We start from the raw sequence: 27,721 nt of genomic DNA on the forward strand, positions 1-27,721 counted from the left end.
AGACTCCCGCCTCCTACATTATACGTGCAATGTTGATTTCTGTGGTGGACAACACACACACACATACTGTGATAACTCAGTGCTAAGGTGGGGAGGACATTTGAGCCAACCCCTTAATTATCACTGCATATGTTTTTAAAGTCACATGCTGGGGAAATACTGTGGTTAGAGAGGTTTTGTATAATTTACACCGAGCTTGGAATATTCATTGTGTTTAACTGAAAAGGGGGAATATCAGAAGTAATTTGGGCAACTGAGACTACATCCTTTAAGAGGGGAGTGTTGATTAGAAGGAGGGAAATGTGCCTCAAAATCACTTCAGGGGACTTCTAGGGTTGATTGTCTTTATTTGTAGCCCATTTTATATGTGTGCTCTTCACTTGCTGAGTAGGAGCTGAATTCATAATCCAGAAACCACTAACTGTAGTCATACATAATTGTAACTCAGTATTTGCCTACAGTGTCCCCTCAGTAATTGTACACAGGGTGAGTGTGGTCTGTTGAAGGTTTTCCAGTAGCCTCCACACTCTGTGCAGTTTGCTGTTCTTCCCAGCATCTTTTTTTAGTGGTCTTACCCTGTAATACTTTTATGTATTTTTAAAAACTGCTGCTACATGTGCACAAACTTGGTAGCATTCTGTGTTCACATCTGGCCAGAAATCCTAAGCAGTTTCTTCCTTCTCTTCTCCCAACTTCTCTCCCCTTACACACTTGCACAGCTCATGCTCTTAGTGATCACTAGCTTTCTCCCAGCCCTAACCACCCCTCCCCATACCAGGCTTTATGTGAGGTGCACTGAATTTGCCATGCACGAAGAAGGCAGGCAATTCTCTTCATTTCCTGCAGTGCTGCACCTCACAATGACAATCCAGTATGGGAAGTGGTGTCACAGGCCGACACAGTTCTCTAGGGCAATGTTTCATTTCCTGATGCGTGGCACTTAGCGCTTTTTGCAGTCAAGTCAGCATGGAAACCTGGAGACCAGCCTTCACTTGACTAAAAACAGAGACTCCAGAGGTTCACTCTCTCCAGAAAAGAAGTAGATTTCACCAGTGTCTAAACAACTTTCATTTCTCAGTGGAAGAAACACATGCAGTGTTAAAATCAGTGTAGCTATCTCTCAAATGTTCTGCTTAACTTTCTAGAATCCCTGTTGATTGGATTCACCCTTATCTTCAGCAGCTTGGTTGGAGATTTCAACTGCCTGTAGGACAGGCGGGGAAACTGAGGCCTAGGGGCTGAATGTGGCCCCAGGGGCCTCTCAATCTGGCCCTTGGAACTCTTCCCAGGCCACATCCCATATCCCCAGGCTACACTCCACAATGACCCTACTCTGCATTCCCCTCACGTCCCACCCTGCGCCAGAATGTGCCCTTTAACTGATTGTCTTGCACAATGTGGGGCAAAAATGGTTCCCTACCACTGTTGGAGGATTTGGTTAGTGAGCAGCCTAGACAGGGGGGGGGGGGGGCACATCATTCTCTGCCCCCCCCCACCCAAATCAGCTCTTGAATTTACTTGTCCCTAATCTAAACTCTGGAATTTTATATGTGTGTGAGTGAGTGTATATGCCTGCAAACACAGAGGTCGCATCCACACTATGTGATGCTATAGCAAAGTGCGTAGTGGATCCACTTTACTTTTACTGAATGCTATTTTCAACACTGCCTGGAGACATCACTCGCTTTATGGACATTGTACATTAAGCTTACTTTGTTTTTACAATTTATACTCGGCTTTCCACACAGTAGTTTCTCAAAAAGGCTTACAAATATAAAAGCAAACAAAAGTAACAATGTCCCAACCTTTGAGACGTATGTTGTCAAAACCAGCAGCAATGTCAAAGTAAAATCAATGGCCAATAGGAACAAAATGCATTGTTTGTGGCCTCCACATATCAACAGTTTACCCAATACGTATCCACTCAACTGCTTCATTCTGTGGAACTGGTTCTGTTACAGGTGCCTCATAACATGCATTCTGCACTTGTAAGAAACTGATCCTGTGTGACAGCACCTGCACTTTGGAACTCCCTGCCACTTGATAGCACCTTTGCTATACTCTTTGGCACCCGCTGAAAACACTTTTATTAAGGCAAGCCTACCCAGTCATGTAGACACTGACATGTTTTAATCTCTTGCTGTTATTTTATCTTAAAAATGTTTTAATTATTTGTGTCCAACTATTTTTATGGATGATTTTAATAACAATTCCTGTAGGTTGCTTAGTTTTTATTACACTCAAGTGGTATATAAGTTTTTGCTAAGCGAATAATATAAATAAACACTTCGATATTCTAACCGGAGGCTTTTTCAAAACTGCAACTGAAGCATATTTACGAATCTGTACTTATGAATGGACCTTAAAACTGCATTAGGCTGATGGAAACGTGCCACATTGCCTTGCCGGTTGCGCAGGCTGATGGGTAGCTTCTAATGTCCCACCTTGAAAGCGTGTCTAACCATTTCAGGCGGAGAAGAAAACAGGACTTATTATGCACCTGCTTTTTCAAAACAAAAAAACATTGCATGGTCTCCGAAGTCCCCTTCCAGTGGGAATTCTCCATTCTTTGTCATGCAGGTGACAGGATCAATGACCGCTCGCTCCCTTACCTTTCATTTTGGCAGCTTTTATAAACGGCAGGGCTGCTTGCCTACAGCATCAGCACCACCAGCATCTCGGCGGCGCTGAATTGAATCAGATTAACTAGTGGGGAAAGGGCGGAGCTTCGGAGACTACAACTCCCGGAATTCCCCGGGACCAGGCCGGCTGCTCTCGGCGCCTCCAATGCAGCCGCAGGAAAGGGGGCGCCTGGCGCGCCGTAGCCAATAGATTTCCAGCGTGCGTGCCTGTGTGTTTTAGTGGATCCAAGCTTCGGATGCAGAGCCGGAGCCATGGAGTGGGTCGCCGCCGCTTCAGGAAAGAGGGGCGATCCCTTTGCTGGAGGGATCCCTGCCTGGGAACCTCCCGATGCACCCCCGATGGCAGCAGAGCGCGGCCCCGAGGAGCTGCGGGACTGCATTGATGGCTTCAGCTTTGCAGGCAAGCAGAGACCCAGCGCAGGGGAATGAAGGGGAGAATCTGGTTCAATGCACTTTTCATTTATGTAAGGCTTCTTTTTGCAGTTTAGGGGTGGCGTCGTCGGCTCCCGGGCTGCCTTTTGTCTTTCTCGACGAGCGGTGGTGTTAAGCAAGGGAGAGAAATATGGGGGGAGAAATATGTGGGATGTGGGCGGCGGCGGAGAATGGGATGGAGAGAGGCTTATTGTTCGGGGGAATTGGACTGAATCCATATGGGGGAAGGATCAGGCACAGTCTAGTGTGGTGGCATCCCCAAAGCAAAGATCTCACCTCGACTCTAAAACGAGGAAAGGACTTCATTTGGATAAAATCCTGCCTGCTCCAAGCTCCGGTTGTTTCAGGGGCGCATCACCCCCCGAATGTCGGTCCATTCATTCTTGTCCCCCACCCACACCCTCGCCGCTCAGGGGCGTTTTTGTTGGTTTCATATTTGCAGGCAAAAATCTTGGAATGAGTCGACTGCTTGCCTTCCGGGACCGCTGAAATTCTTTCCATTCATTAGCAATTTGCGTTAGGCGTCTGAAGGGAACATAGATCAATGCTGCGCTCCTGTCGTTTCAAAAGGCGAGAGGAGCTGGGCTCAGTGGCGTAGCGTGGCTTGTCAGCACCCGGGGCAAGGCAAGTAATTTGCGCCCCCTAACCCGTGGATTTGCGCCCCCTAACCCTAACCCCCGGCCCCCCTGCACCCCCCACGCTACACCACTGTTTCCTGGCAGTTTTATTCTCTTGGCAAACCGCTTTTGTAGCTGTCAAGCGGTTTATAAATTTTAGGATTTTTTTTTTTTTAAAGGGCATTTTCAGAAAAAGCTGCTCGTGGCTCTCAGCTGTTCCCTCTCAGCTGCTCGCTCCTAGTTTGTGGGAGGGTGGATTTAAGGCGTGACGGGGGGGGGGCGTGCGAAGAAGGGCAACCTCTCCCCACTCCGCCGCTTTGCTCCACCCTGGCAGGCAGGCTGGCAGGCTGGCTACACGCGACGCGCTCGGAGAGGGCCTCCGGATCGTCCCCCGGGCTGGGCAAGGGCTCGTTCTCACGCAGCGGCTGTTGCGCAGCCTCGCCGCCGCCGCCGCCCTTGCTCCTTCGCGTGCGGGGAAAGGCCGCCGGCAGCCCTGGGAGCGCCTCCCTCCGCGCCTTCACACGCAGCTGTGCCAGCCCAGCAGGCGGCTCCCATCCTCCCCGAGCCCCGGCCGGGCTAGCGGGGGTTGTGAGCCACCTGCAGGGAGCCGGGGGTCCTAGCAGGCTCCCTCGGAAGGTGGAGCGGGGCCCTCCTTCGCTGGAGGTTGGATGGCCAGCTGCGAGGAATTCTTAGCAGGCTCGCTCCACCTCCTCCTCCTCCCGACTTTGCTGCTGCTGCTGCTGCTGCTCGGCTTTTTTCCTCTACCGACGGCACGCTGTGCCTTGGAGAGGTTCCCGCTTCCTTGAGGGGGGCCGGCCAAACGCGCCCCCCAAAATGTTGCGCCCGGTGCGGCTGGCACCCCTGGCACCCCCCACGCTACGCCACTGGCTGGGCTGCGTCAAACTAAAGGGTCTCTCTCTCCCCTTTACTGACTAACAGTATTTGCATTTCTAGCCCACCTTTCTCTCCAAGGAACTCAAGGTGTGGTGCATCTGGTTCCCCCCGCCTCTTCAATTAATCCCCACAAGAACCCTGCGAGGTAGACTAGGCTGAGAGGCAGTGACTAGGTCAGGGGTCTGCAACCTTTAAGACAAAAAGAGCCACTTGGATCCGTTTCCGAAGGAAAAAAAACTGGGAGCCGCAAAACTCGTCATTATAAAAATAACTTTTTTTGTCACTTTTTTATTATTTCTTTGTTTGACCCCTCAGAATTACTCCTCATAGAAATAAACGTTAAATTAACAAGTTACCTTTTTTGTGTGTGTGTGTTCTTCACTCCCCTTCAAAACAGTGACCAGCGTACACGCCCCCTTTCAATGCAGTGACCAACGTACATGCCCCTTACAATGTAGCGGGCGGGTGGGCGGGCGGGAAGGTGACGTCGGGACGGTGCGTGACTAACGCACGCACCGCCCCCATGCGACGTCACAGCCAGTACAGCGCCCGCCACAGTGGGGAGTGTCGGGGCACACAATGCGCCTCCTCCCCTCGCTAGTATCCACCCCGGAGCCACGGCAAAGGTGTAAAAGAGCCACATGCGGCTCCGGAGCCGCGGGTTGCAGACCCCTGGACTAGGTCATAATGTCTCCTGGTTTCTGCAAAAACGGAAAGGGAACCTGATTGTTCCTGTCTCTTCAGGTCTTTTCATATCTTGCTGTTTTGCTAAAGGGCAAAATAGTATTAATAATATTTTGCCGCTCCTGCGTCCCACCCCTTCTGCAGATATGCCTTTCATTCCTATCAGCTTCAAATAGTTTGAGAGAATATGTATTTATTATTATTAATTAAATTTGTATATCGCCCTTCATCCACAACATAAAAATTCAGAATAAAATACATAATAAAAACACACACAAGAAGAAAACAAAGCAAACCAATACCCGCACATTTAAAAGGACATAGACTGTTAATCAGCCAAAGCACTGAACATCTTAGCTCCAGGGTATCTCAAGGAACCCTCATATCACAGCTCTAAGACAACTTGGTTGTTCCCCAAGTTGTCGAGGCTCATTTGACAACAAGAAACTAGGCCTTTTGTATCATAAGCCCTGTGTGGTGGAATACTCTGCCAATAGAGATTCAGCGAGCACCTTCCATTTTAACCTTTAAGCACCTGTTCAAAGCTTTTCCATTCCATCAGGTTTATGCAGAAAATTAAGAACACATCTGCCATAATAATTAGTGGATTTCTAATCTTAATGTTCTTATGGTATGGTTTTACGTATAGCTTTCATAAACCACTGCGAATAGTGGTACAGTGGTACCTCGGATTAAGTACTTAATTCGTTCCGGAGGTCCGTTCTTAACCTGAAACTGTTCTTAACCTGAAGCACTACTTTAGCTAATGGTACTATTTCTGGGTTAGCGGAGTCTGTAACCTGAAGCGTCTGTAGCCTGAAGCGTATGTAACCCGAGGTACCACTGTAAAAATAAATATTTTTATAAATAAAAATCAATCAATTTCACTGAAAATGTATCCTCAGTTTTGTCTCTTGTTCACACAGGCTCTGAAAAGTGTTCCATGTTTCAACTGAGGTCAACATCTCCTCCTTGGGAAAAGGACGTTGCTGCGGTAGAGTCTTCCCAGGTGTGTGGTCTACCATGGCACGGTTTTTGGCTATATGGGAGAAACCCCAAACCCCTCTCACTCATTTGACCAGGAAGCTTCAAATCCCCTTTTACAAGTCTGTTTTTAATCTGTGGAACCAGATGTAGTCTGCTATCACTGTCCCACCATCTTCCTCACCCCCCACCCTAAATTCCTACACACACACAAACAGACACACACAGGGAGAAATTGCATACAATAGAATAAAATGGGAGAACATTGATCCCAGTGGGAATACCATTTTTTTAAAATACTTCCATTAATGCTTCCATTATACTGGCCTCGGTCCAGTATACCTGAAGGAGTGTCTCCACCCCCATTTTTCTGCCCAGACGCTGAGGTCCAGCGCCGAGGGCCTTCTGGCGGTTCCCTCCCTGCGAGAAGCCAAGTTACAGGGAACCAGGCAGAGGGCCTTCTCGGTAGTGGCACCTGCCCTGTGGAACGCCCTCCCACCAGATGTCAAAGAGAAGAACAACTACTAGACTTTTAGAAGACATCTGAAGGCAGCCCTGTTTAGGGAAGCTTTTCATGTTTGATGCATTACGGTATTTTAATATTTTGTTGGAAGCTGCCCAGAGTGGCTGGGGAAGCCCGGCCAAATGGGTGGGGTATAAATAATAAATTATTATTATTATTATTATTATTATTATTATTATTATTATTATTATTATTTACAGAAACACCACACCCTGCATATAGAAGAAAAGCACATCAGTGGGGATAGGCAGCTTGGCCCTTTGCCTGCTAGTCCATTGTTTTTTTTATTGTTGCAGGTGACTCTTAGTGTAGGGCGATATTTTTTAGAAACACACCTCCCCCCCCCCCATTTGCAGTGGTGCAGCCCATTTTGCCTGCTGCATATACGGGCCAGGTCTCATTTTTTCCAATTTGCAGGGAGTTGCATCTATTGTTCCTCTGTTTTGGTTCAGGTGTGAAGTTTTTTTGGGCGGTGTGCCTGAGGCTGAGCTTTCTTTCCTTTCCTTCCAGCAGCCGGTGATCTTTGAGGATGTGGCTGTCTGTTTCACAAAGGGGCAGTGGGATCTGCTGGAGCCAGAGCAAAAAGCCTTGTACAAGGAGGTCATGCAAGAGAACTACGAGAACGTGGCCTCCCTGGGTAAAGAACTATTTCCCAAGGTCACAGGACCTGGGAAACTCTGAATTGCCCGTGTCTCCCAGCAGTTTTATTTATGTAAAAGATCTAAATGTATATGTGGAAAGCACAACACTGGTCATTAGAATGTATGGTACAGATGCCAATAAATGGCCACTTAATTAATTGGGAGCGGCCGCCGAGACCACATAACACCGGTCTTGAAAGACCTACATTGGCTCCCAGTACATTTCCGAGCACAATTCAAAGTGTTGGTGCTGACCTTTAAAGCCCTAAACGGCCTCGGTCCTGTATACCTGAAGGAGCGTCTCCACCCCCATCGTTATCACACCTAGCCTATCTACTCCAGGACATTGATTCTTATAGAACCCCCATCGTTCAGCCCGGACACTGAGATCCAGCGCCGAGGGCCTTCTGGCGGTTCCCTCATTGCGAGAAGCCAAGTTACAGGGAACCAGGCAGAGGGCCTTTTCGGTAGTGGCACCCGCCCTGTGGAACACCCTCCCACCAGATGTCAAAGAGAACAAGAACTATCTGACTTTTAGAAGACATCTGAAGGCAGCCCTGTTTAGGGAAGCTTTTCATGTTTGATGCATTACTGTATTTTAATATTTTGTTGGAAGCTGCCCAGAATGGCTGGGGAAGCTGAGCCAGATGGGCGGGGTATAAATAAATTATTATTATTATTATTATTATTATTATTATTATTATTATTATTATTATTATTATTATTAATCCAGACTAGATACTGGTTGTTGTTTTTTTAATTTGCTAAGCTTAATGGACATCCTGTAGCAATGAATGCATTCCCAAAGTGAATTACATTTTACATGAATGCTTTCACATGATAACCCTGAGTTATAAAGTTATGAAAGAGAGATTATTCCATTAATCATTGCATCCTGCCATACCAATGTTGACTTCTTGCACAGATGGCTGAATTCAATTTTACATTATAGTGACATTCACTCCTGCATGGTGCAGGGTGAGTGATCAGCAGAGTTAGAGGAGTTGCGGTGTGTGTTGTTTTTGGGGGGAAAGAAGATAAGCAACAAGGTCTTACCAGCGTAAGGCTGCAATCCTATACTTGCCCAGGAGAAAACCCCATTGAGACCAGTGGGGTTGACTTCTGAGTATACATGCATACGATTGCACTGTCTGTTGCACACATTTCCATTTGCTTCTGCTCCTTAAACTTCCAGGGAGGTTAAAAGTTTGCGTAGGGATCTGTATTATACTTGCCTCTTGTGCCACTGTCTTCCTCATGACCCTTTTCTTTTCTCCTGCCTTGCTCCCAAACAGGTTTTCCAGTTCCCAAACCGACCCTGATCTTCTGGCTAGAGCAAGGAGCGGAGCCCTGGGTCCAAGATATGGGAGAAAAAGCAATGAAAGGTGAGGCCTGCTGCAGGCATGGGGAGGCCCAACAGGGCCCGCTGTGGAATATTAAGGGGGTCTGGATGAGCGTACACCCATATACAGCCCACATCTCCAGCGCCTACATGGGCTTGGTGTCGGGAGCACATTCTCCGACCTTCCGATCACAGGAATGCAGGAACAGCAGAGCAGCATTCCGGAGGAATAAATCCTGGTGCAGTGGACTCACATTGTGAGCACCTCAAAAGCAGCAGAGTAACGGAAGCAAAGCTGTGGAGGTTTTGTTGCATGCCTAATTTATTTCTACTGATTAAACAAATAAAAGAACATAGCAAACATGTACGAGAGATACAGCTCCCTCATACTGCCATCTAGGCAGATCAAAGAAAAACAGGCACAGTGCTAGGGATGGAAGTCTGGAAGAGTAGTTTCCACCCCCTCCTTTCTCACAGACAGAAAGTAAAACAAACATGATCTGGTGATCTTTGCAATGGGAGGGATGAAAATACTGACGTCGGACCCCTCCTTGAAAATTGGGGGAGGCATCTGTTCCCTCAGTGGCGTGCGAAACCTAGCAGTTGAACGGTGAGATGCTGTACTTGTTTGAAAACATTCTCCCTGTCTCCCTCAGGGTTTCCCCCTCTGCTGTTCCTTTTAGTCCTGTGTGATTTTCTCCCTTCTGCCTCCCTGCCTCCACTGTCTCTGCTCTTGCCATGGGCTGGATAGGCGTGGAGGAATGGTGGGAGGAAGCAGCTAGGAAACCACCAAGGGAAAGGTGTCCCAGGGTGATGGGAATCAGAGTCCAGCCATATCTTGAAAGCCACAGGTTCCCCATCTCTGTTGTGGGGGCTTGTGGAATGGAAGTTCAGTGAAAGAGCATCTGTTTTTTTCAGTCTGTGGTATTTCTAGTGAAGGCTAAAGTAGCAGGCAGTGGGAACAAGCATCAGCTGGAGAGCCCCTGCCAGTGAAGGGGGTACAATCCTAGGCTGGGTAGATTGTTGTTGTTGTTTAGTCCTTTAGTCGTGTCCGACTCTTCGTGACCCCATGGACCAGAGCATGCCAGGCACTCCTGTCTTCCACTGCCTCCTGCAGTTTGGTCAAACTCATAAACTCATGCTGGTAGCTTCGAGAACACTGTCCAACCATCTCGTCCTCTGTCGTCCCCTTCTCCTTGTGCCCTCCATCTTTCCCAACATCAGGGTCTTTTCCAGGGAGTCTTCTCTTCTCATGAGGTGGCCAAAGTATTGGAGCCTCAGCTTCAGGATCTGTCCTTCCAGTGAGCACTCAGGGCTGATTTCCTTCAGAATGGAGAGGTTTGATCTCCTTGCAGTCCATGGGACTCTCAAGAGTCTCCTCCAGCACCATAATTCAAAAGCATCAATTCTTCGGCGATCAGCCTTCTTTATGGTCCAGCTCTCACTTCCATACATCACTACTGGGAAAACCATAGCTTTAACTATACGGACCTTTGTTGGCAAGGTGATGTCTCTGCTTTTTAGAGTAGATAAATTGTTTAATTCCCTATACAGCTGCCAGGCTTGGGCTTCGTGGTGGGTGGTGGTGATGTTTCTGAGGGCCAGTTGTTGGAAACTGTAGGAGGAGAGCGTGGTCTCGTGCTCGGGTCCTAACTGTGGGATTTCTACAGTTATCTGGGTGGCCCCTGTAAGGACAGGATGTTGTCCTATGTGTGGAGGAAAACCTTAAAACATGTCGCAGAGTCCCCCAAAATAGACCAGAGGCAATTGTATTTCTTTCTTTTATAAATTTTTTAAAAAAGTTTTTATTGTTAAAATAATAATTAATACACACATATTGCGGATATACAAGCATACAAACATACATTTCATACAATCCTTAAATATATACAAACATACCTACATTCAGTCCCACAGATAATTCCTTTTCCCATCACCATCCACCACCCCTCACCCCACCTTTGTGTTAGACTTCCAATCTACTCAATTGCAATTTCTTTCCACTTCTATTACTTTCTTTCACACACCTTTAACCTAATTTCATGCTTCTTTTTCTATTACACATTGTTATCCATCTTATTTAGTATTTCAGTATTTAAAATGGAACTTGTTTATTCTAATAGGAGTTCTGATTTTTCAATATGGTTTTGCAAGTATCCTTTAAACACCTTCCAATCCCCGTCTATCTTCTCTTTTGAGATCCTTCCAATTTCTCCCATTGTTTTGGATATATTGTAGTACTCCAATAATTGTATTTCATCCAGCAGAGCTTTACTTTCTACTGAAGGCAAATGATCGTAATGGTCACAAATCCAAATACATTCAGGATTGACACAGTCCATAAAAATCCAGTTGCAGCACTTACAAAACTTATAACAAGACTAAAACTTAACACTAAGCATACAGTGGTACCTTGGGTTACATACGCTTCAGGTTACAGACTCCGCTAACCCAGAAATAGTACCTCGGGTTAAGAACTTTGCTTCAGGATGAGAACAGAAATTGTGCTCCGGCGGCGCAGCAGCAGCAGGAGGCCCCATTAGCTAAAGTGGTGCTTCAGGTTAAGAACAGTTTCAGGTTAAGAACGGACCTCCGGAGCGAATTAAGTACTTAACCCGAGGTACCACTGTACTATGTACTGAACACCACACCAGAAGGGAGAGAGAGAGAAAGCGAAAGTAAAACCCAGACTCCCTTTGGCCTATATTTATAGTCAGCATGATCTTAATTGGAAGAGATAAGAGAACTAGTTCAAACCAGCTTCCCAGAAGGTATAACCCAAACAATCATGACCTTCCTGCCTGCTTCTTTCACGCAGAGAAGCTTCTAATAGCTTCTAGAATCCTCTTGTATTATTCAGAATGGGAAAGATCTCTACACATCAGATCAATACTTTATGCATTAAGAAATGCAAACTGACAGATATTGGACTAGGTCCAGCAAGATCTCCTTGCGTTATTGTCTAAGACAGCTTCCTGTTTTTCCTCCTCTCGCTTCAAAACAGCAAGTGACAAGAAGACGGCGAAGAAAAAAGCAACCTGCCCCCTGTGTGGGAAAATAGTCTCTTCCAAATACGCTCTTATCGGGCACATGAGGACCCACACGGGAGAGAAGCCTTACGAATGCTCCGACTGCAGGCGGGGGTTTGCCTTGCGGAAGAATCTGACCTTGCACCAGAAAACTCACCAGAGTAAGCAGAACGTGGAGATGGTGTAACTTGCCCAAAACCTTGTTGTGAGGGAGGCGAAAAGAGAGCCTGTATAGTATAGGGGTCCCAGGTGGGTGGGTGGGTAGGGACGCAATGGGTCTCCCTGCGTTTTGCATTCAGAGATGTTAATTTATCCCATGGTGAGATTATGTTTGGTGGAAGATGGGAGTTCAAACAAAACAGAGCAATTGATCTCCACCCCACGAGTCTAAATATGCAAACATTGCTTCCTTGCAGAACACCTTGCGCCAAACTCCCAGTTAATCCAAGAAACTGCTTCCTGGAAAGAATCTGCTTTTAGCCAGAACCAGCCAGGGGGACAAGAACATCGAGGTAAGTTCTTCTAACCCCTGTGATGGCCTGACTACTTTGCCTATGGCAGGCAGATACAGAGCTAAAGGCCTACTTAGTGGTGGCTCCTAGATTACAGAATGTTCCCACAGAGAGGCTCGCCTGGTGTCGACTTCTATCCCGCTTTTGGCCTCCGCCCCCAGGCAAAGATCATTTGATTTTTCCAAGGTTCTAAAGCCTGTTGTGAATCCTTTTTTTATGCTGCTTGGTGTTTTACTTCTAGTGACACCTTTTCCACTTACCTTTTACATTGTAATATTTGTAATTCCAATTTTTGGTTTTAATATATGCTGGAATAAAAATTTAGGAGTTTTTAATGTTTGATGTTTTATTGTGCTTTTCATATACTGGGGAAACCCAGTCAGATGAGCGGGGTATAAATAAAATAATAATAATAATAATAATTTTGTTTATATATATATATAAAAATTATTATAAATAAATTAATAATGATGATGATGATGATGATGATAATAATAATAATAATAATAATAATAATAATAATACATAATTAGCTGCCCTGGGAACTGGTGGAAGGGAGTGGTGTAAATCCAAATCCATAAATGAAAATGACTTCACTGGGCTCCGGTTTTTGTTTGACACCCTGAGCTCCTTTGGGAGGACAGAGGGGATTAAAGAAACCTAATTAATAATAACAGCTGCCACTTCTGGGGTCGTCATTCCCTACTTTCTATGCACCAGAGCAATATTCATAAAGCTTGTTCAGAGCCTATAAGCTCTTCTCTCCCTTCTTGTTAAGTATTTTTTAAATACAGTGGTACCTCGGGTTAAGAACTTAATTTGTTCTGGAGGTCTGTTCTTAACCTGAAGCACCACTTTAGCTAATGGGGCCTCCCGCTGCCGCCGCAGCACAATTTCTGTTCCCATCCTGAGGCAAAGTTTGTAACCTGAGGTACTATTTCTGGGTTAGCGGAGTCTGTAACCTGAAGCGTCTGTAACCTGAAGCGTCTGTATCCCGAGGTACCACTGTATTCTGCTTCTATCCACTCAGATTACCTAATGTCGGAGGTTTCAGTGCCTCAGCCGAGCTACCTTGGGGGTGAGTTTCCATAAAGTGAACTGTCTCATCCCCTCTTGTTTTTGCCGAGTCTCTGCTCCCTTTGCATGGTGTATGCGTGAGGATGTTATCAGGGCCACGTCCCTTTTTATGGAGGGGGTGGGTGTCTCAACAAGTTGCTCCCCCCCCCCTTCTTAGTACTACAGCCATCAGTGCTGGCGGCTGCTCCTTGTCCTCTGAGCTCTCTGCTGCCTTTCCAGAAAACTGGCAGGTAAGCCAGCAGCAAAGATGCAGTTGGGAAACTCATCGCTACAGGCCAACTTTGATAAGTGGGTGGGACTGCCCACCTGTCTATCGCTTGCCATCAGATGGCCAGTTTTAGCCCACATAGTTTGAAATTAAATCATGCATAGCGGGTGGCACTTCGAAGGTCCAACAATCACCTGGCTGGAACTTGAAGAGCCAACACTGTCCGGAGCTCGTCCTACACTCGAGTAGGATCCTGGCAGAGACACATGCCCGACTGGCATGTTCTCTCCCTCCTGGTCTTTCGTTTGGAAGCTTCAAAAGCTTTCTTCTGCCCGAACATCGCAGCAACTGATGCCAACTGACACCGGCACACTTAGGAATTCGCAGAGTTTGCACATCATGCGTGTGACAGACCTCAGCAACTCAGCATTTTGGTTAATCTACTTTATTTACAGGGACGCGGGTGGCGCTGTGGGTTAAACCACAGAGCCTAGGGCTTGCCGATCAGAAGGTCAGCGGTTTGAATCCCCATGACAGGGTGAGCTCCCGTTGCTCGGTCCCTGCTCCTACCAACCTAGCAGTTCAAAAGCACGTCAGAGTCCAAGTAGATAAGTAGGTACCACTCCTGCGGGAAGGTAAACGGCGTTTCCGTGCGCTGTTCTGGTTCGCCAGAAGCGGCTTAGTCATGCTGGCCACATGACCCGGAAGCTGTACGCTGGCTCCCTCGGCCAATAAAGCGAGATGAGCGCCACAACCCCAGAGTCGTCCACGACTGGACCTAATGGTCAGGGGTCCCTTTACTTTATTTACATATAAACATACATGGAGCACTGCAACATGCCTCCCTCTCTCTCTAGTGTCAGACAGCAAAGAGAAAAAGAGCAAAGGAGAATTGTCCCACTTCACAGAACACAGTAACACAAACATCCTGTCTCCGTCACTTCCCACTCTGTGGAGTCAAAACATATACCGTCATGTAATAGACAACAATCCCGTGACTAATCATGGAGCAGGAATTCTAACATACACAGAGTGCATGGGCGTAGCCGGGGGGGAAAGGGAAGCAGCCCCCCTCGATCAAGTAAATCATTAAAAATCTAACATGAAGCCTGCCCTCCACCCCCCACATAAATCCTGGCTACACCCGCAACAGGGCTTGCAAAAATTTGTTGCAATGGTGTCAGTTACCAGTTTATGTTGGTAGCAGGGATTTTTGTTGTTAACACATTAATAACACGTGGCTCCCAATTGGTGGTCCATGGACCACAGGAGGTCTGTGTAGCCCACCCAGGGGAACTGTGGCACCATTCACATAACAAAAACTACCATAGAGATAGCAAAAATTTCAAAAGTAGGCTGATGATTTATGTATGTATGTATGTATGTATGTATGTATGTATGGTACTTACGGGACCGCCTCTCCTGGTATGCCCTGCGGAGAACCTTAAGGTCCATAAATAGAAACACCCTAGAGATTCCGGGCCCTAAAGAAGTCAGATAAGCCTCAGCCAGAGCAGGGCCTTCTCAGCACTGGCTCCGGCCTGGTGGAACGCTCTGTCACTTGAGGGCCCTGCAGGATCTGATTTCTTTCCGCAGGGCCTGTAAGACAGAGTTGTTCCGCCTGGCCTTTGGCTTGGAATCAACTTGATCCCCTCCCCCTCTTTCCTTTTTCCTTTTCTCCTTCTGTGACGGAACTCCTATTTGGGGACTTCCCTGGCATTTTTCTGGCCCACGTAAGACCAGTCTGGATAGTTGGCCTTGGTGAAGATTTGACGTTTTCATCCCCCAAAAATTTTTGATTTGAGTTTCTACTGAAATGAGGCTGCATTTTAATGTTGTAATTAATCTTTTTTTGAAGTTGTAATTTAATCAATTGTTTTTATACCTGGTGTTAGCTGCCCTGAGTCCGGTCTTGGCTGGGGAGGGTGGCGTATAAATAAAATAAAATGATGATGATGATGGTGGGATATAAATAAAATAAAATGATGATGATGATGATGATGATAATATGAAGTTGGGAGCTGCCTAGAGTTGCTGGGGCAACAGTCAGATGGGTGGCATAGAAATCAATAATAATAATAATAATAATAATAATAATAATAATAATAATAATAATAATAATAATTTCATTTTGAAAAACGGGGTCTGCAGTACTTAGCTAATTGGGAACCTGATCTAATTAAAAACACCAACCAACCAACCTATATTATCCCTCCAATTTCTCTCCAAAAGGAATAATCAAGGTTGAAATGGTGGACGACACAGACGAAAAGGACCCGATGGATGACTATGCTCTCTCACTGTGCCCCCCAATGGAAGTGTGGCCTCCAAACCTGTATCCAGAGGGCTGTGGAAGGGAACCTGGTGCAGTAGGAGCAGCCCGAAAGACGCTAGGCCCCCGATCTATCCAAAAGTCATGGTTCTCTCAATTCCCATGGCTGGAGGCCGACAAAGGGCAGACCACCCTCTACTGCGTGGTGTGCAAGGAGAAGCCACCCGCTCACGGCCCAGTGTCCAAACTAGTAACGGGATACACCCGGCCGTTCAAAGTGGAGACTCTGAAGCACCACGACAAGAGCAATGCTCACAAGCTCTGCGTCCGAGCGCTGACAGCTAAGGAGGACCCAGATGGCGCCCCGGTGGCCGAGCGCTTGACTAAGATGTCCAGCTACGTGCTGAGGAACATGGAGCACCTTTTCAGTGCCGCTTACGACATTGCTTACCACTCGAAGCCGCTGAACGATTACGAGAAAGCGCTGGACCTCCTGCAGGTTATGGGAGCCCCCATCATCCCCAGGTACAGGAACAGGGTCGCATGCACCCTCTTCATAAGGTGCATCGCGGACACGCTGCGGAAGGAGATACTTGACAGCATCTGTCGCTCGCCCTGTGCCTGCCTCCTCTTGGACGGCTTCACGGATTCGTCCGACCAGCCCTGCCTGGCAATTTACATCCGCTACCTCAAGAGAGCGGAAGTGAAGGAGTCGTACCTTTGCTTGGCGTCTTTGCCCGGCGACACCGCCGACGCCTGCTTCGCTGCCGCCGTTTCAGCCATGGATGAGCTGCAGATCCCGTTCAGGAAACCCGGGTGGGTCGTGGGCCTTGCGACAGGCGGCGCAGCCAGCATAGCGGCCTGCAAAAGTGCGCTCGTCGCCAAATTCCAAGAGGTGATCCCTCGCCTGTCCCCGGCCCATTGTGTCACCCACAAGCTGCAGTATGCAGCCATCGGCACCTGCTACAGGGATGTTGACTTTGTGAAGGACTGTGAAAAGCACATCAGGGCAACGTTCAAGTTTTTCCAAGCCTCTCCCGAAAGACTGAGGGAGCTGCAGGGTGCAGCTCCCCGCCTGGGCCAGAAGGTGGCCAAACTAATGGAGTCAAACAGTGTCAGGTGGGTGGTGAGCAAGAGGCAAACTCTAAGCGTCCTTCTGGAAAGCTTGCCTGCTTTGGTTGCTCACCTTAAGCGCCTGTCGAAATCCGGCAGCCATGAGGGGCAGAAGGCGAAAGGCATGTTGACGTTCTTGAGGAGCTTCCATTTTGTCAAGTTTTCCCACTTCTTGATCGACTTCCTTCAGGTTTACAAACCCCTCTCGGAAGTGTTCCAGAGAGAAAGCGTCTTGCTTGGGCAAGTGACTGCTGCTGTAGAAGCTGCCTACCTCGCCTTGCAAAACCTCCTCCAACAGCCGGGACCGAAGGAGGAAGAGTTTAACGCCGCCGTGAAGGACGGTTCTTTCAGAGGGGTCTCCTTGGATGTGGTCGAGATGGGAGAGTTCCGGTTCCAAGTGGACCGAGCAAAAATCATCCTGACCGGGGCGGAATACCTGCACCAGAGATTTGACGGCGAGACGTCGCCCCAGCTCTTAAAAAGCACAGAAGTGTTTGATACAGTGTGCCGGCCTGCTGCTGGGAGCTGCCTTGCCAATTCTGGAGACGCCGAGGTACTTTCCATGGCGAAATATTTTGAGTACGTTCTCCCTCCGAGCTACAGCGTGGAAAGGCTGCTGGATGAATGGGCCGAACTTAAAAAGGTGGCCAGGGACCTTTTGTTTTCAGAGCTGTGCAAGAAGGCCATTGCGGAGCGTCAAGCGTTTCCTTTGCTGAGCAAACTTGCCTCAATTTCTGCATGCTTACGAATCTCTACAGGAAGCTGTAAGCGGGGCTGCGTTGTTATGAACCTGATAAGGACTTACGAGAGGTTGAAGCTTTCCAACGAAGTGGCAAACTCTCTTCTGATGGTGGCAGTCAATGGGGTGGCAGTGCCAGACTTTGACCCGTTGCCTGCAATCGAGCACTGGTACTTAACATCATCAGGCCGTCGTTGTTGACAACTCGGCCCCCGTCCTCACGTGCGTCGTTGATGGGATCCGGCTCGGAGCACAGTGCAGGGTGTGAATATGACCTGTAGTTGCATTGGTGCAAGACATCAGCACCCGATTTCTCCCCTTCCTTTCCTCTCCCCTCCCCTTGTGTCAGTCTAACCAAGCTCAAAAGGGAGAACAGCCATGTTTGAGCCAAAGGCAGCAGGCCAGACAGGAAGGCTCTGGGGTTACCTAGCAACTCAACTATTAACCCATTGTGGTGTGCAGAGCTCGAAGAGGTTCCTGTATGGACCTGGATCACAGGCCAGGGTTGAGAGGATAGTTGATCACACATGAAAAGTGTCCTGGGCCCAACAGATGCTTTGAGCAGGCCTGGTGACGATCTCAGGATGCTCTGGCAGCTTCCTTGTTTAGTTAAAAAAAAAGGTTTTCAAAGGCATCCTTTAAAAAAGCCAAAAAACAAGAAAAAAACAACCTACAAGGCCTTTGGCTCGACACAGACACTTCCACCTGTTACGTTTCCTTACTCATTTTTTGAGGCTACGTTGTTAATATTGGTGTCGTTTAAAATTTTGTTGCAATGCTTTGGGTACCAAGGGGTACTAAAAAGAACAAAACATTTGTATGATTTGTTTGTATTTATTGTTGCACACAGCTGTGGAAGGGTTTGTAAGCTTAGGCAGTAAAGAAATGACGTCAGCAAATACAAAATAGCTACAAAATGAATTGACGTTGGGAATTTTTATACAGGACTCTCGCCTCAAAGGTCTTTTTGGTGGGAACTAGGACCAAATATTCCAGCCAGGTACTAGTAGAGTAAAGCTAGACAGATTTATATGACAGCATTAGAGCATAATTCACCAGATTGTGTGTCACAGTGATTGTACCGGGCAGTGCAGTTTCTTGTGTAGGACTCCCGCCCTTATAGCGATTTGCTGGCGAGTTTGACACCGTTCATTTAAGTTTCACGATAAGGAGATTTACTTCCCACAACAGGGAAAAGTGAGGGTCACTGCTATAATAGTATCTTCTCTTACGTACATTTGAGTTTGACACAGAAATGTCAGAGGGCGTCTCTCTTATATATGTCAGTGCATGCAAGTTACATAATCCAGGGGCCACGATTGCTTTATTTTATTTTTTGCAGGGAGGGGGGCATGGACCCATTTGCAAACATAAGCGACTGACATGGATAAAACACACACACACCCCATAAGTTATTCTAGCAGGTTACTCAGAGAGCCCCATTGGCTGCTGAGTCACTACTAGGCCAGGTTCAAAGATCTGGTGATATATAATAAATGATATATAATAAAGCCCGAAGCCACTTGAGCCTAAGTACATTCAGGCCTTCCCAGTTCCTTAAGATGAACATCAGCCACAAGTCCTTCTAATAGGGCAATTTCAATGGTCCCCCAGGCTTCTGAGGCTTGGTCAGCTCATTGCCCTCCCTTGCATTCTTGTTTATGCTGGTTTTAGTGTTTAGAATGTTTTTGTATCAGTCCCCTTGGGGTCACTTTTGTGAGGAAAGCAACTGATAAATACAGTATAATAATAATATTGATACCTCGCCCATCTGGCTGGGTTTCCCCAGCAACTCTGGGCGGCTCTCAGCAGAACAAAACTTCAAATATTAAAAACTTCCCTAAACAGGGCTGCTTTCAGATGTCTTCTAAAAGTCAGATAGCTGTTTATTTCCTTGACAACTGATGGGAGGGCATTCCACAGGGAGGGTGCCACCACCGAGAAGGCCCTCTGCCTGGTTCCCTGTAACCTCACTTCTCGCAGTGAGGGAACCACCAGAAGGCCCTTGGAGCTGGACCTCAGTGTCCGGGCTGAATGTTGGGGGTGGAGATGCTCCTTCAGATATACTGGGCTGGATATATTTAGGGCTTTAAAGGTCAGCACCAACACTTTGAATTGTGCCCGGAAACGTACTGGGAGCCAGTGTAGGTCTTTCAAGACCGGTGTTATATGGTCTTGGTGGCCACTCCCAGTCACCAGTCTGGCTGCCGCATTCTGAATTAATTGTAGTTCCCAGGTCACCTTCAAAGGTAACCCCATGTAGAGTGCATTGCAGCAGTCCAAGCAGGAGATAACTAGAGCATAAATAATGGCATTCCATTCCCCTTGGGCACCAGCCACCACTGAGATTAAGCCCTTTGCATTACAAGTACAGTGGTACCTCGGTTTACAAACAGTCTTGTTTACGAACTATTCAGTTTACGAACTCTGCAAAACCGGAAGTTGTGTTCCAGTTTGCGAACTCTGCCTTGATCTACGAACGGAAGCTGAACGGTGGAAGGGCACTGCCGGCAGAAGGCCTCATTAGAGAAAGCACTACTCTGTTTAAGAATGGATTTGGTTTAAGAATGGACTTCAGGAACAGATTAAGTTCGTAAACCGAGGTACCACTGTATTCTGAATCCTGAATTTTTATCACTGGCCTTGTCAGAAACATGGCGTTGCCCCAGGTGGCATGGCGTTTAGAGAGGAAAGCAAAGCTTGTGGAATACTGCGTAAACAGCAAGAGGAATCTGTTGGAAGTTGAGCAATAGTCATCCAACAGAATTGTTGTATCCAAGAATCAAAGCAGTGAGAGGTAGAGAAGAGCAGCTTTATTCCAAAATAAAAGCAACAGTGGTAACAAAAGTCAGCAAGTATACGGCCCATTGCTACTTCCCAAGTCTTTCACATGGCTAAATCAGCTTTGGCTTTCTTAAAATAAACTTACATTGCATATTAACCACCACAAGAACTAATGGGAAGAATCGAAGATCACGTCGTCATTTTAAAAAGTTACCATTTCCAGAGGCAAGAAAGAGATGGCTGAATGTGATGGATTTAACATCGACATCACCAGTTACAGCGAGGTGCTCCACCACTTGCATTCCCGGTGGGGTTGGGAGTCTAATAATTGGCCGGTTGAACACTTCCAACACCATATCTTGGGCGTTAAAGGAGAACGCTACCTGGAAAGAGAAATGAAGAGTTAGATCAAACATCCCCAACCTCGGGCCCTCCAGATGTTTTGGCCTACAACTCCCATGATCCCTAGCTAACAGGACCAGTGGTAAGGGATGATGGGAATTGTAGTCCAAAACATCTGGAGGGCCAAAAGTTGAGGATGCCTGAGTTAGATCAACTACGCATCTTTTGTCATATTGATTTGCATGAACAGGAAGCATTGCTATGATGTTAGCAGACATACAAGAGGGAAAGCTAGAGACTTGCCAAGAGAATATAAGCCTAACTACATAGTGTTGGGACGCGGGTGGCGCTGTGGGTTAAACCACAGAGCCTAGGACTTGCCGATCAGAAGGTTGGCGGTTCGAATCCCCGTGACGGGGTGAGCTCCCGTTGCTCCTGCCAACCTAGCAGTTTGAAAGCAGTCAAAGTGCAAATAGATAAATAGGTACCGCTCTGGCGGGAAGGTAAATGGCGTTTCCGTGCGCTGCTCTGGTTCGCCAGAAGTGGCTTAGTCATGCTGGCCACATGACCCGGAAGCTGTACGCCAGCTCCCTTGGCCAGTAAAGCGAGATGAGCGCCACAACCCCAGAGTCGGCCACGACTGGACCTAATGGTCAGGGGTCCCCTTACCTTTACATAGTGTTAGGCATGAGTTTAATACAAGGGCTGCATTCAGATGTGGAGTTTATTGTGTTAGTTTTACTGGTTAAAATGCTAGAGCTTCTGTCCTGATTTCTAGCATTGTTTTGAAAAAGCAACGCCTTCTTGTGTCACTGATCTGTGACTTTTGGGCCGCACTAAATTTTAAATGGCAGGAAAGAGCAGTATGCTGGTATACCACCACAAATTTTGTAAACACACATCTCAATTTTTCCGAGTTAATGGGTTTGCAAATGGATTTTTGGTGGAAATGGTTAAAGAAATGAGATCTATTCTTCTGCTAGATTCCACCAGATTTCAGGAAGCGGCTTTTACAGTGTGTGAAATATCACATCAACTTGAGGGGGTGGAGAGAGCAGGTAAGGAAATGTCAATGAGATAAGAGTGGTGCCAGAGTGGTGCATGCTCTAGTTATCTCTCACTTGGACTACTGCAACGCTCTCTACGTGGGGCTACCTTTGAAGGTGACCCGGAAACTGCAATTAATCCAGAAGGCAGCAGCTAGAATGGTGACTGGGATTGGCCGCCGGGACCACATAACACTGGTCCTGAGAGATCTGCATTGGCTCCCAGTACGTTTCCAAACATAATTCAAAGTGTTGGTGCTGACCTTTAAAGCCCTAAACGGCCTCAGCCCAGTATACCTGAAGGAGTGTCTCCACCCCCATCATTCAGCCCAGACACTGAGGTCCAGCGCCCAGGGCCTTCTGGCAGTTCCCTCCCTTCGAGAAGTGAGGTTACAGGGAACCAGACAGAGGGCCTTCTCGGTAGTGGCACGCGCCCTACGGAACACCCCCCCCCTTCAGATGTCAAGGAAATAAGCAGCTAATCCTATCTTTAAAAGACATCTGAAGGCAGCCCTGTTTAGAGAAGTTTTTAATATTTAATGCTGTATTGTTTTTAACATTCGATTGGGAGCCGCCTAGGGTGGCTGGGGGAACTCAGCCAGATGGGTGGGGTATAAATAATAAATTATTATTATTATTATTATTATTATTATTATTATTATTATTATTATTATTATTATTATTTTATAAAGTGCCGTCTGAATGCAGCCCTGGTTGCTTAAACTTGGTCGCGTTTACTGTGGAGAAAAAGCAGCGGCGGGCATAAAAAAAATCACGAAACTGTTCGTAATCCAGATATAAGGGGTATTATTCTATCCCACCTAAAAATAACAAGCAGCTTTAATTTGAGACTGGATATAGTCTAGCCTCCATGTAACTTTGCAAATCAGGATGAGTGCTCAGTAAACAGGCCATTTGGAAGAGTCCAAAGTTTTTGCCGGATGAGAACATTTTATTTCATCGGTTGGGAAGCTATGGTTCTCCAGCTGTTTCTTGAACTCCCCTCAGTCCCAGCTAGCAGGGCTAATTATTAGGAATTATGGGAACTTCTTGTCCAACAGCTCAAGGGCCACAGATTCCTTATTCCTGTTTTATAACAAGGTCCCCTCACCCTTCCACCTCATTATATTGACCTACTGAGCTTTGGTTTGTCCTTCAGGTCTCAGATATACATCCCCAGCTGTTCTCCCCCCAAGTTATTCCTGCAATAGGGCTCTCCTCTTACTTACTGTGACGAATAGTCCCAGGTCCAAGAGAAGATCCCGCTCTCTCCCCGTATCAGAGGGGAAAACGACGACCCTATCTCCGTTGAAAATCTCAAATCGAGCGTTAAATTGAAGGAGCGGCTTCGAGGCATTCTGGCCTATATGAAAGGTAAAGCTGATAGGAACATGGGAAAACATGCTTTATACAGAGTCATAGAATAACCCCCTGCAATCTCAGCTAAAGCATTGGTCCATCTAACTCAGTATAGTGGTCCCTCGGGTTAAGTACTTAATTCGTTCCAGAGGTCCGTTCTTAACCTGAAACTGTTCTTAACCTGAAGCACCGCTTTAGCTAACGGGGCCTCCCACTGCTACTGCGCCGCCGGAGCACGATTTCTGTTCTCATCCTGAAGCGAAGTTCTTAACCCGAGGTACTATTTCTGGGTTAGCGGAGTCTGTAACCTGAAGCGTATGTAACCTGAAACGTATGTAACCCGAGGTACCACTGTACTGTCTTTACTAGAAGGCTACAGCCCCAAGAGTACCCTATGGAATATCATGCCTGTTCATATTAGCACACAGAGACAGTTTGTAGTATAGATACAAGGTTTACCAGGACCTCCCCACAGGGATGGGGTAGAAATTTGATTCAGTTTGCATTCAAGGCTAAATCTTATCAAACTGACTCATGAGAACTGACATGTAGCCATCATTCAAAATTTGCACTTGCCTGAATTTTGTGATGCCATTCTCCAAGCAAAGAATGTTTCCAAAATGCAAAAATTAAAGGTATTGAGGGAGGGGAGATATATAATCCTTGTGGCCCACGTGTGTGGGGTGAATAAGTAAAATGATTGGCTGGGTGCCTAGATTCAAAATGTGGGGCTTAACACACTCTCCAGTGGGAGAGAGCCTCCAGTAGCAGAGTTTAAACTCGCGAAGTTCAGCAGTAGAATGTGGGAATCTGGGCTGTTAAATCTTTTCCGTATCCCATTTTGTTGCATACGTTGCTTTTTGTTTTCTATCCCTCTTAGCATGGAACAGACCACACCAGTATAGTAAGTTTAAAATGCTTTACTTACAAAAAGGCCAGGTTTATGCATTTATCCAAGCAGCACCAAAGAGAACACAGATAGAATACTCTTGAGTACAACATGCAGATTGCAGTTCTGAACAAGCGTTCTGTGCTTGAAATGCTCAAGACCAGACCTGGTTGATTTACATGGCGGAGGGAAAGGGATAGGAACAGGGAGAGATGGTGTCACTTCCTCCTTCATCAGAGAAGAAGGGCCATGACCTGTGTCTAGGAATCACAGCTCTATTGTTTTAACCCCTTCTTGCACAAACTAGCTCTATGCTTGCTAGTTGCATTTGATTGCAATCTCCCACAAGGGGAAAATGTAAATATCCTATTTTCACTTTTAATACAGACCCTTTGGCTTCTCGGAGCACCTTGGCTTTCATTTCAATGCGTTCCCCGGCCTTCAAATTCAAGCGGGCAACCATTTGCTAAAAGAAGAAAAAAAAGAATGCGAAAGATTCAAGGGCTCCCATTTCTCATAGTATAATCTTTTTCAGCCTCGGGTTCTTGGATAAAGATAAACAAAGATAAACAAATAAAGATAAACAAATTAAAGTCAACTGCCTCTTTATGATCTTTAAACAGACTGATGACTTTCAGACATCCAGGGCCATTACACCCAATTTCAAACATTTTTAAAAACAAATGTGATACTAATGCTAATCTTTGGTGTTGAAATTAGGGGTTGGGCAGATTTTACTAAAATCAAAATAATTCAGACTTGATTTTGTGTGTGATTTTAGGGTTTTCATAATCTACCCCCAGTGTATCTAATTAGAGCATGAAAATGATTTCGGGTTAAATAATATGGTAAATTTAAAATGGTAGATCACTGGTACCTAATAAATCAGCTGCCAAGAAGACAGTCTTCTGATATCCAGAGGAACAAAGGAGGAACAATATGTGCAAGGAAACCTGGTTACAAAATATTTCAAAACAATTTCCAAACTTTGGATTCTTTGTATAGGCACGGAATCCATGGGGAAATGTCACTAGAAATATATTTAAACACAGGTTTTGGAGGTAGGAGCAATACTGCCCTGGAGAATGATGCAGTTGGGAAAACATTTTATGGTATACCATAATCCAATATAAATTACTTGTTTGTGGGGAAGTAGTACTGGTGAATCTGGCTCATCTTATTCTTAAGTGTCAATTATATATTGATATGATAACAGCCTAGCTAGGAATTGAACCTGGGAACTTGTGCATGCAAGTCTACACAGTCCCCCCCCCCCCTTTGTTCTTACTGGGAGAACAGAATACTTCAGATGGGGAGAGGAATCAGTTGTGGACAATCATGTTAACTGTAGACCTCCTACATGATTGCGGCTAATATAAGATCTTTCCAGATTAGTTAAACTCAATACCAAGTCTTTTCAGGAAGCTATTTATACTGAAACAGAAACCAGTCCATGATTTTTATCCCATTCTGGTTGACCCTAATCAAGGTATTGATTGCCCTTTGATGGCCATTGGATTTTCCCATCTCACCCACTTTATGGAAGAACTCCATGAGGACTAACTATGAACCTACCCGGACCCTGAGATCATCTTCTGAGGCCCTCCTTCAAGTGCCTCCTCCTTGAGAGGTCCGGAGGGTGGCAACACGAGAACAGGGCCTTCTCTGCAGTGGCTCCCTGTCTGTGGAATGCTCTCCCCAGGGAAGTTTGCCTGGCGCCTTCATTACACACCTTTAGGTGCAAGGCAAAAACGTTCCTCTTTAATCAGGCCTTTGGTTGACCTGATTTTAAAGTGTGACTTTAAAGTCGTAATCCACCTGAAATATCAAGCATTCCCCACGCCTGCCACGGATAATTATCATACCCTTAAACTTCACACTCACAATAAGCAAATAGCATTTCTAAAAAAAAAATTTTGCCTACTCACCAATGCCATTGCTTCACAATACAACTATTTAAAAACTATTTAAAAACACTGCCACCTGCTTCCTTCTTGGGCTTCAATGGTGTATGTTTCTCACACCCCAACCTTTAAATGGTCCTCAGGTGTGAGTGTTTCCTTCTTCTGGCCAATCAGGGATGAAATTCTGGTTACCAATTAATTAAAAGATAACAGGGCTGATTCCTCCGGCTCTCTGCAGGTGGGGTCGGTTTATCAACATTGGGGGGCGGGCGGCGGTGGCTGTTAAGGGGCATGTTTATTTGCATGTGAAGAACATTCATCTTTTTGCAAGAAATGGGACACAACAACTTAAAGAATGTAATAAGAGTCCTGCTGGATCAAAGGCCAGTCTAGTCCATCATTCAATTATTGCAGCGGCCAATTCTATACAGTGGTACCTCGGGTTAAGAGCTTAATTCGTTCTGGAGGTCCGTTCTTAACCTGAAACTGTTCTTAACCTGAAGCACCACTTTAGCTAATGGGGTCTCCTGCTGCTGCCACCGTGCCGCCACCGCACGTTCTCTGTTCTCATCCTGAAGCAAAGTTCTTAACCCGAGGTACTGTTTCTGGGTTACTGGAGTCTGCAACCTGAAGCGTCTGTAACCCGAGGTACCACTGTAATGCCTTGGACAGCACAGAATCATAAAACCGCCGAGTTGCAAGGGACCCTAAGGGTCACCAGCAGAGGTAGAACATAACCATCCCAAAAATGTAATAACACTTCCCATTATGCCACACATTAGGGTATGTGCAGTTTGTAGACGTGACAATGCATGCATGTACCAACCATCTATGGACAACTTTGAGAAACACTGTAAACAATATTTTTGGGCACTCCATCAAAGTCTGGGGGGACGGGACCCTGTGGCAATACAGAGTTTCCTACAAAGCAGGGTTTCTGGACTACAACTCCCATTGTCCCTAACTAGCAGGACCATTGGTTAGGGATGATGGGAGTTGTAGTCCAAAAACAAGCTTCTCCACAGCAAACCCTACTCCACAGCAAATCCCCATTATTTCAGTGTGGCTCACTTAGGAGAACAGCTCTTTTTTTTCCTGAGTGGGGTGGATGCTCCCTGTGACAAATTAGAGTCATACCTCAGGATACAGCTGCTTCAGGTTGAGTTTTTTTGGGTTCCGCCAAAGCCTGGAAGTACCGAAATAGGTTACTTCCAGGTTTCGGCGGTCGAGCATGTGCAGAAGCGCTAAATCACGCTTTGCACATGTGCAGAAGCACTGAATCGCAACCCGTGCGTGCGCAGATGCGCCGCTGTGGGTTGCGAATGCTGCGGGTTGTGAACGTGCATCCCGCAAGGATCACGTTCGCAACCCGAGCACCCACTGTACAGTGGTACCTCTGGTTAAGTACTTAATTTGTTCCAGAGGTCCGTTCTTAACCTGAAACTGTTCTTAACCTGAAGCACCACTTTAGCTAATGGGGCCTCCTGCTGCCGCCGCGCCGCCAGAGCACGATTTCTGTTCTCATCCTGATGAAAAGTTCTTAACCCAAGGTAATATTTTTGGGTTAGCCGAGTCTGTAACCTGAAGCGTCTGTAACCTGAAGCATCTGTAACCTGAAGAGTCTGTTACCTGAGGTAACACTGTACATAACATTTAGGAAACATCTGGAGTATAGGGAAGCCTTTTTA

The 27,721-nt window shown here is 46.5% G+C and overlaps 2 protein-coding genes across 7 annotated transcripts; one reads left to right on the forward strand and one right to left on the reverse strand.

Annotated features, from left to right (window-relative positions):
* Positions 1 to 2,771: 2,771 nt before the first annotated feature.
* On the forward strand, positions 2,772 to 18,527 carry LOC308580385 (zinc finger protein 862-like). 6 transcript variants are annotated; one of them, XM_081181903.1, is made up of 9 exons: positions 3,012 to 3,106; positions 3,517 to 3,644; positions 6,196 to 6,278; positions 7,287 to 7,413; positions 8,713 to 8,802; positions 11,764 to 11,949; positions 12,205 to 12,300; positions 13,331 to 13,378; positions 15,818 to 18,527. In XM_081181903.1, exons 3-9 carry the CDS (start codon positions 6,213 to 6,215, stop codon positions 17,908 to 17,910), a joined length of 2,706 nt encoding a protein of 901 aa, XP_081038029.1. In that variant the 5' UTR covers positions 3,012 to 3,106; positions 3,517 to 3,644; positions 6,196 to 6,212; the 3' UTR covers positions 17,911 to 18,527. The 6 variants fall into 6 exon arrangements, with proteins under 6 accessions (XP_081038025.1, XP_081038026.1, XP_081038027.1 ...); XM_081181899.1 differs by lacking the exon at positions 3,517 to 3,644 and having other exon boundaries at positions 2,772 to 3,042; XM_081181900.1 differs by lacking the exon at positions 3,517 to 3,644 and having other exon boundaries at positions 2,772 to 3,042; positions 7,290 to 7,413.
* Positions 18,528 to 20,516: 1,989 nt separating this feature from the next.
* Positions 20,517 to 26,106, reverse strand: LOC308581190 (16 kDa beta-galactoside-binding lectin-like). Its single transcript, XM_081183717.1, has 4 exons — positions 26,058 to 26,106; positions 24,519 to 24,595; positions 23,111 to 23,261; positions 20,517 to 20,876 (listed from the first exon to the last, which is right to left on the reverse strand). The coding sequence occupies exons 1-4, from the start codon at positions 26,064 to 26,066 to the stop codon at positions 20,691 to 20,693; spliced, it is 423 nt and encodes a 140-aa protein (XP_081039843.1). The 5' UTR covers positions 26,067 to 26,106; the 3' UTR covers positions 20,517 to 20,690.
* Positions 26,107 to 27,721: the final 1,615 nt, after the last annotated feature.

The sequence above is a fragment of the Podarcis bocagei genome, assembly GCF_964188305.1.
Source record: "Podarcis bocagei genome assembly, chromosome: 2".
Taxonomy (NCBI): Eukaryota; Metazoa; Chordata; class Lepidosauria; order Squamata; family Lacertidae; genus Podarcis; species Podarcis bocagei.

What these genes read in the sequence shown, in the direction of transcription:
- LOC308580385 (XM_081181899.1), top strand. Translation starts at nt 2,895, where the DNA reads ATGGAGTGGGTCGCCGCCGCTTCAGGAAAGAGGGGCGATCCCTTTGCT. An exon ending in CGAGAACGTGGCCTCCCTGG is followed by an intron (nt 7,414 to 8,712) that starts GTAAAGAACTAT and finishes GCTCCCAAACAG; the next exon opens with GTTTTCCAGTTCCCAAACCG. An exon ending in GGGAGAAAAAGCAATGAAAG is followed by an intron (nt 8,803 to 11,763) that starts GTGAGGCCTGCT and finishes GCTTCAAAACAG; the next exon opens with CAAGTGACAAGAAGACGGCG.
- LOC308581190 (XM_081183717.1), bottom strand. An exon ending in GTGCTCCGAGAAGCCAAAGG is followed by an intron (nt 23,262 to 24,518) that starts GTCTGTATTAAA and finishes TGTTCCTATCAG; the next exon opens with CTTTACCTTTCATATAGGCC. An exon ending in ACCTGGGACTATTCGTCACA is followed by an intron (nt 20,877 to 23,110) that starts GTAAGTAAGAGG and finishes TTCTCTTTCCAG; the next exon opens with GTAGCGTTCTCCTTTAACGC.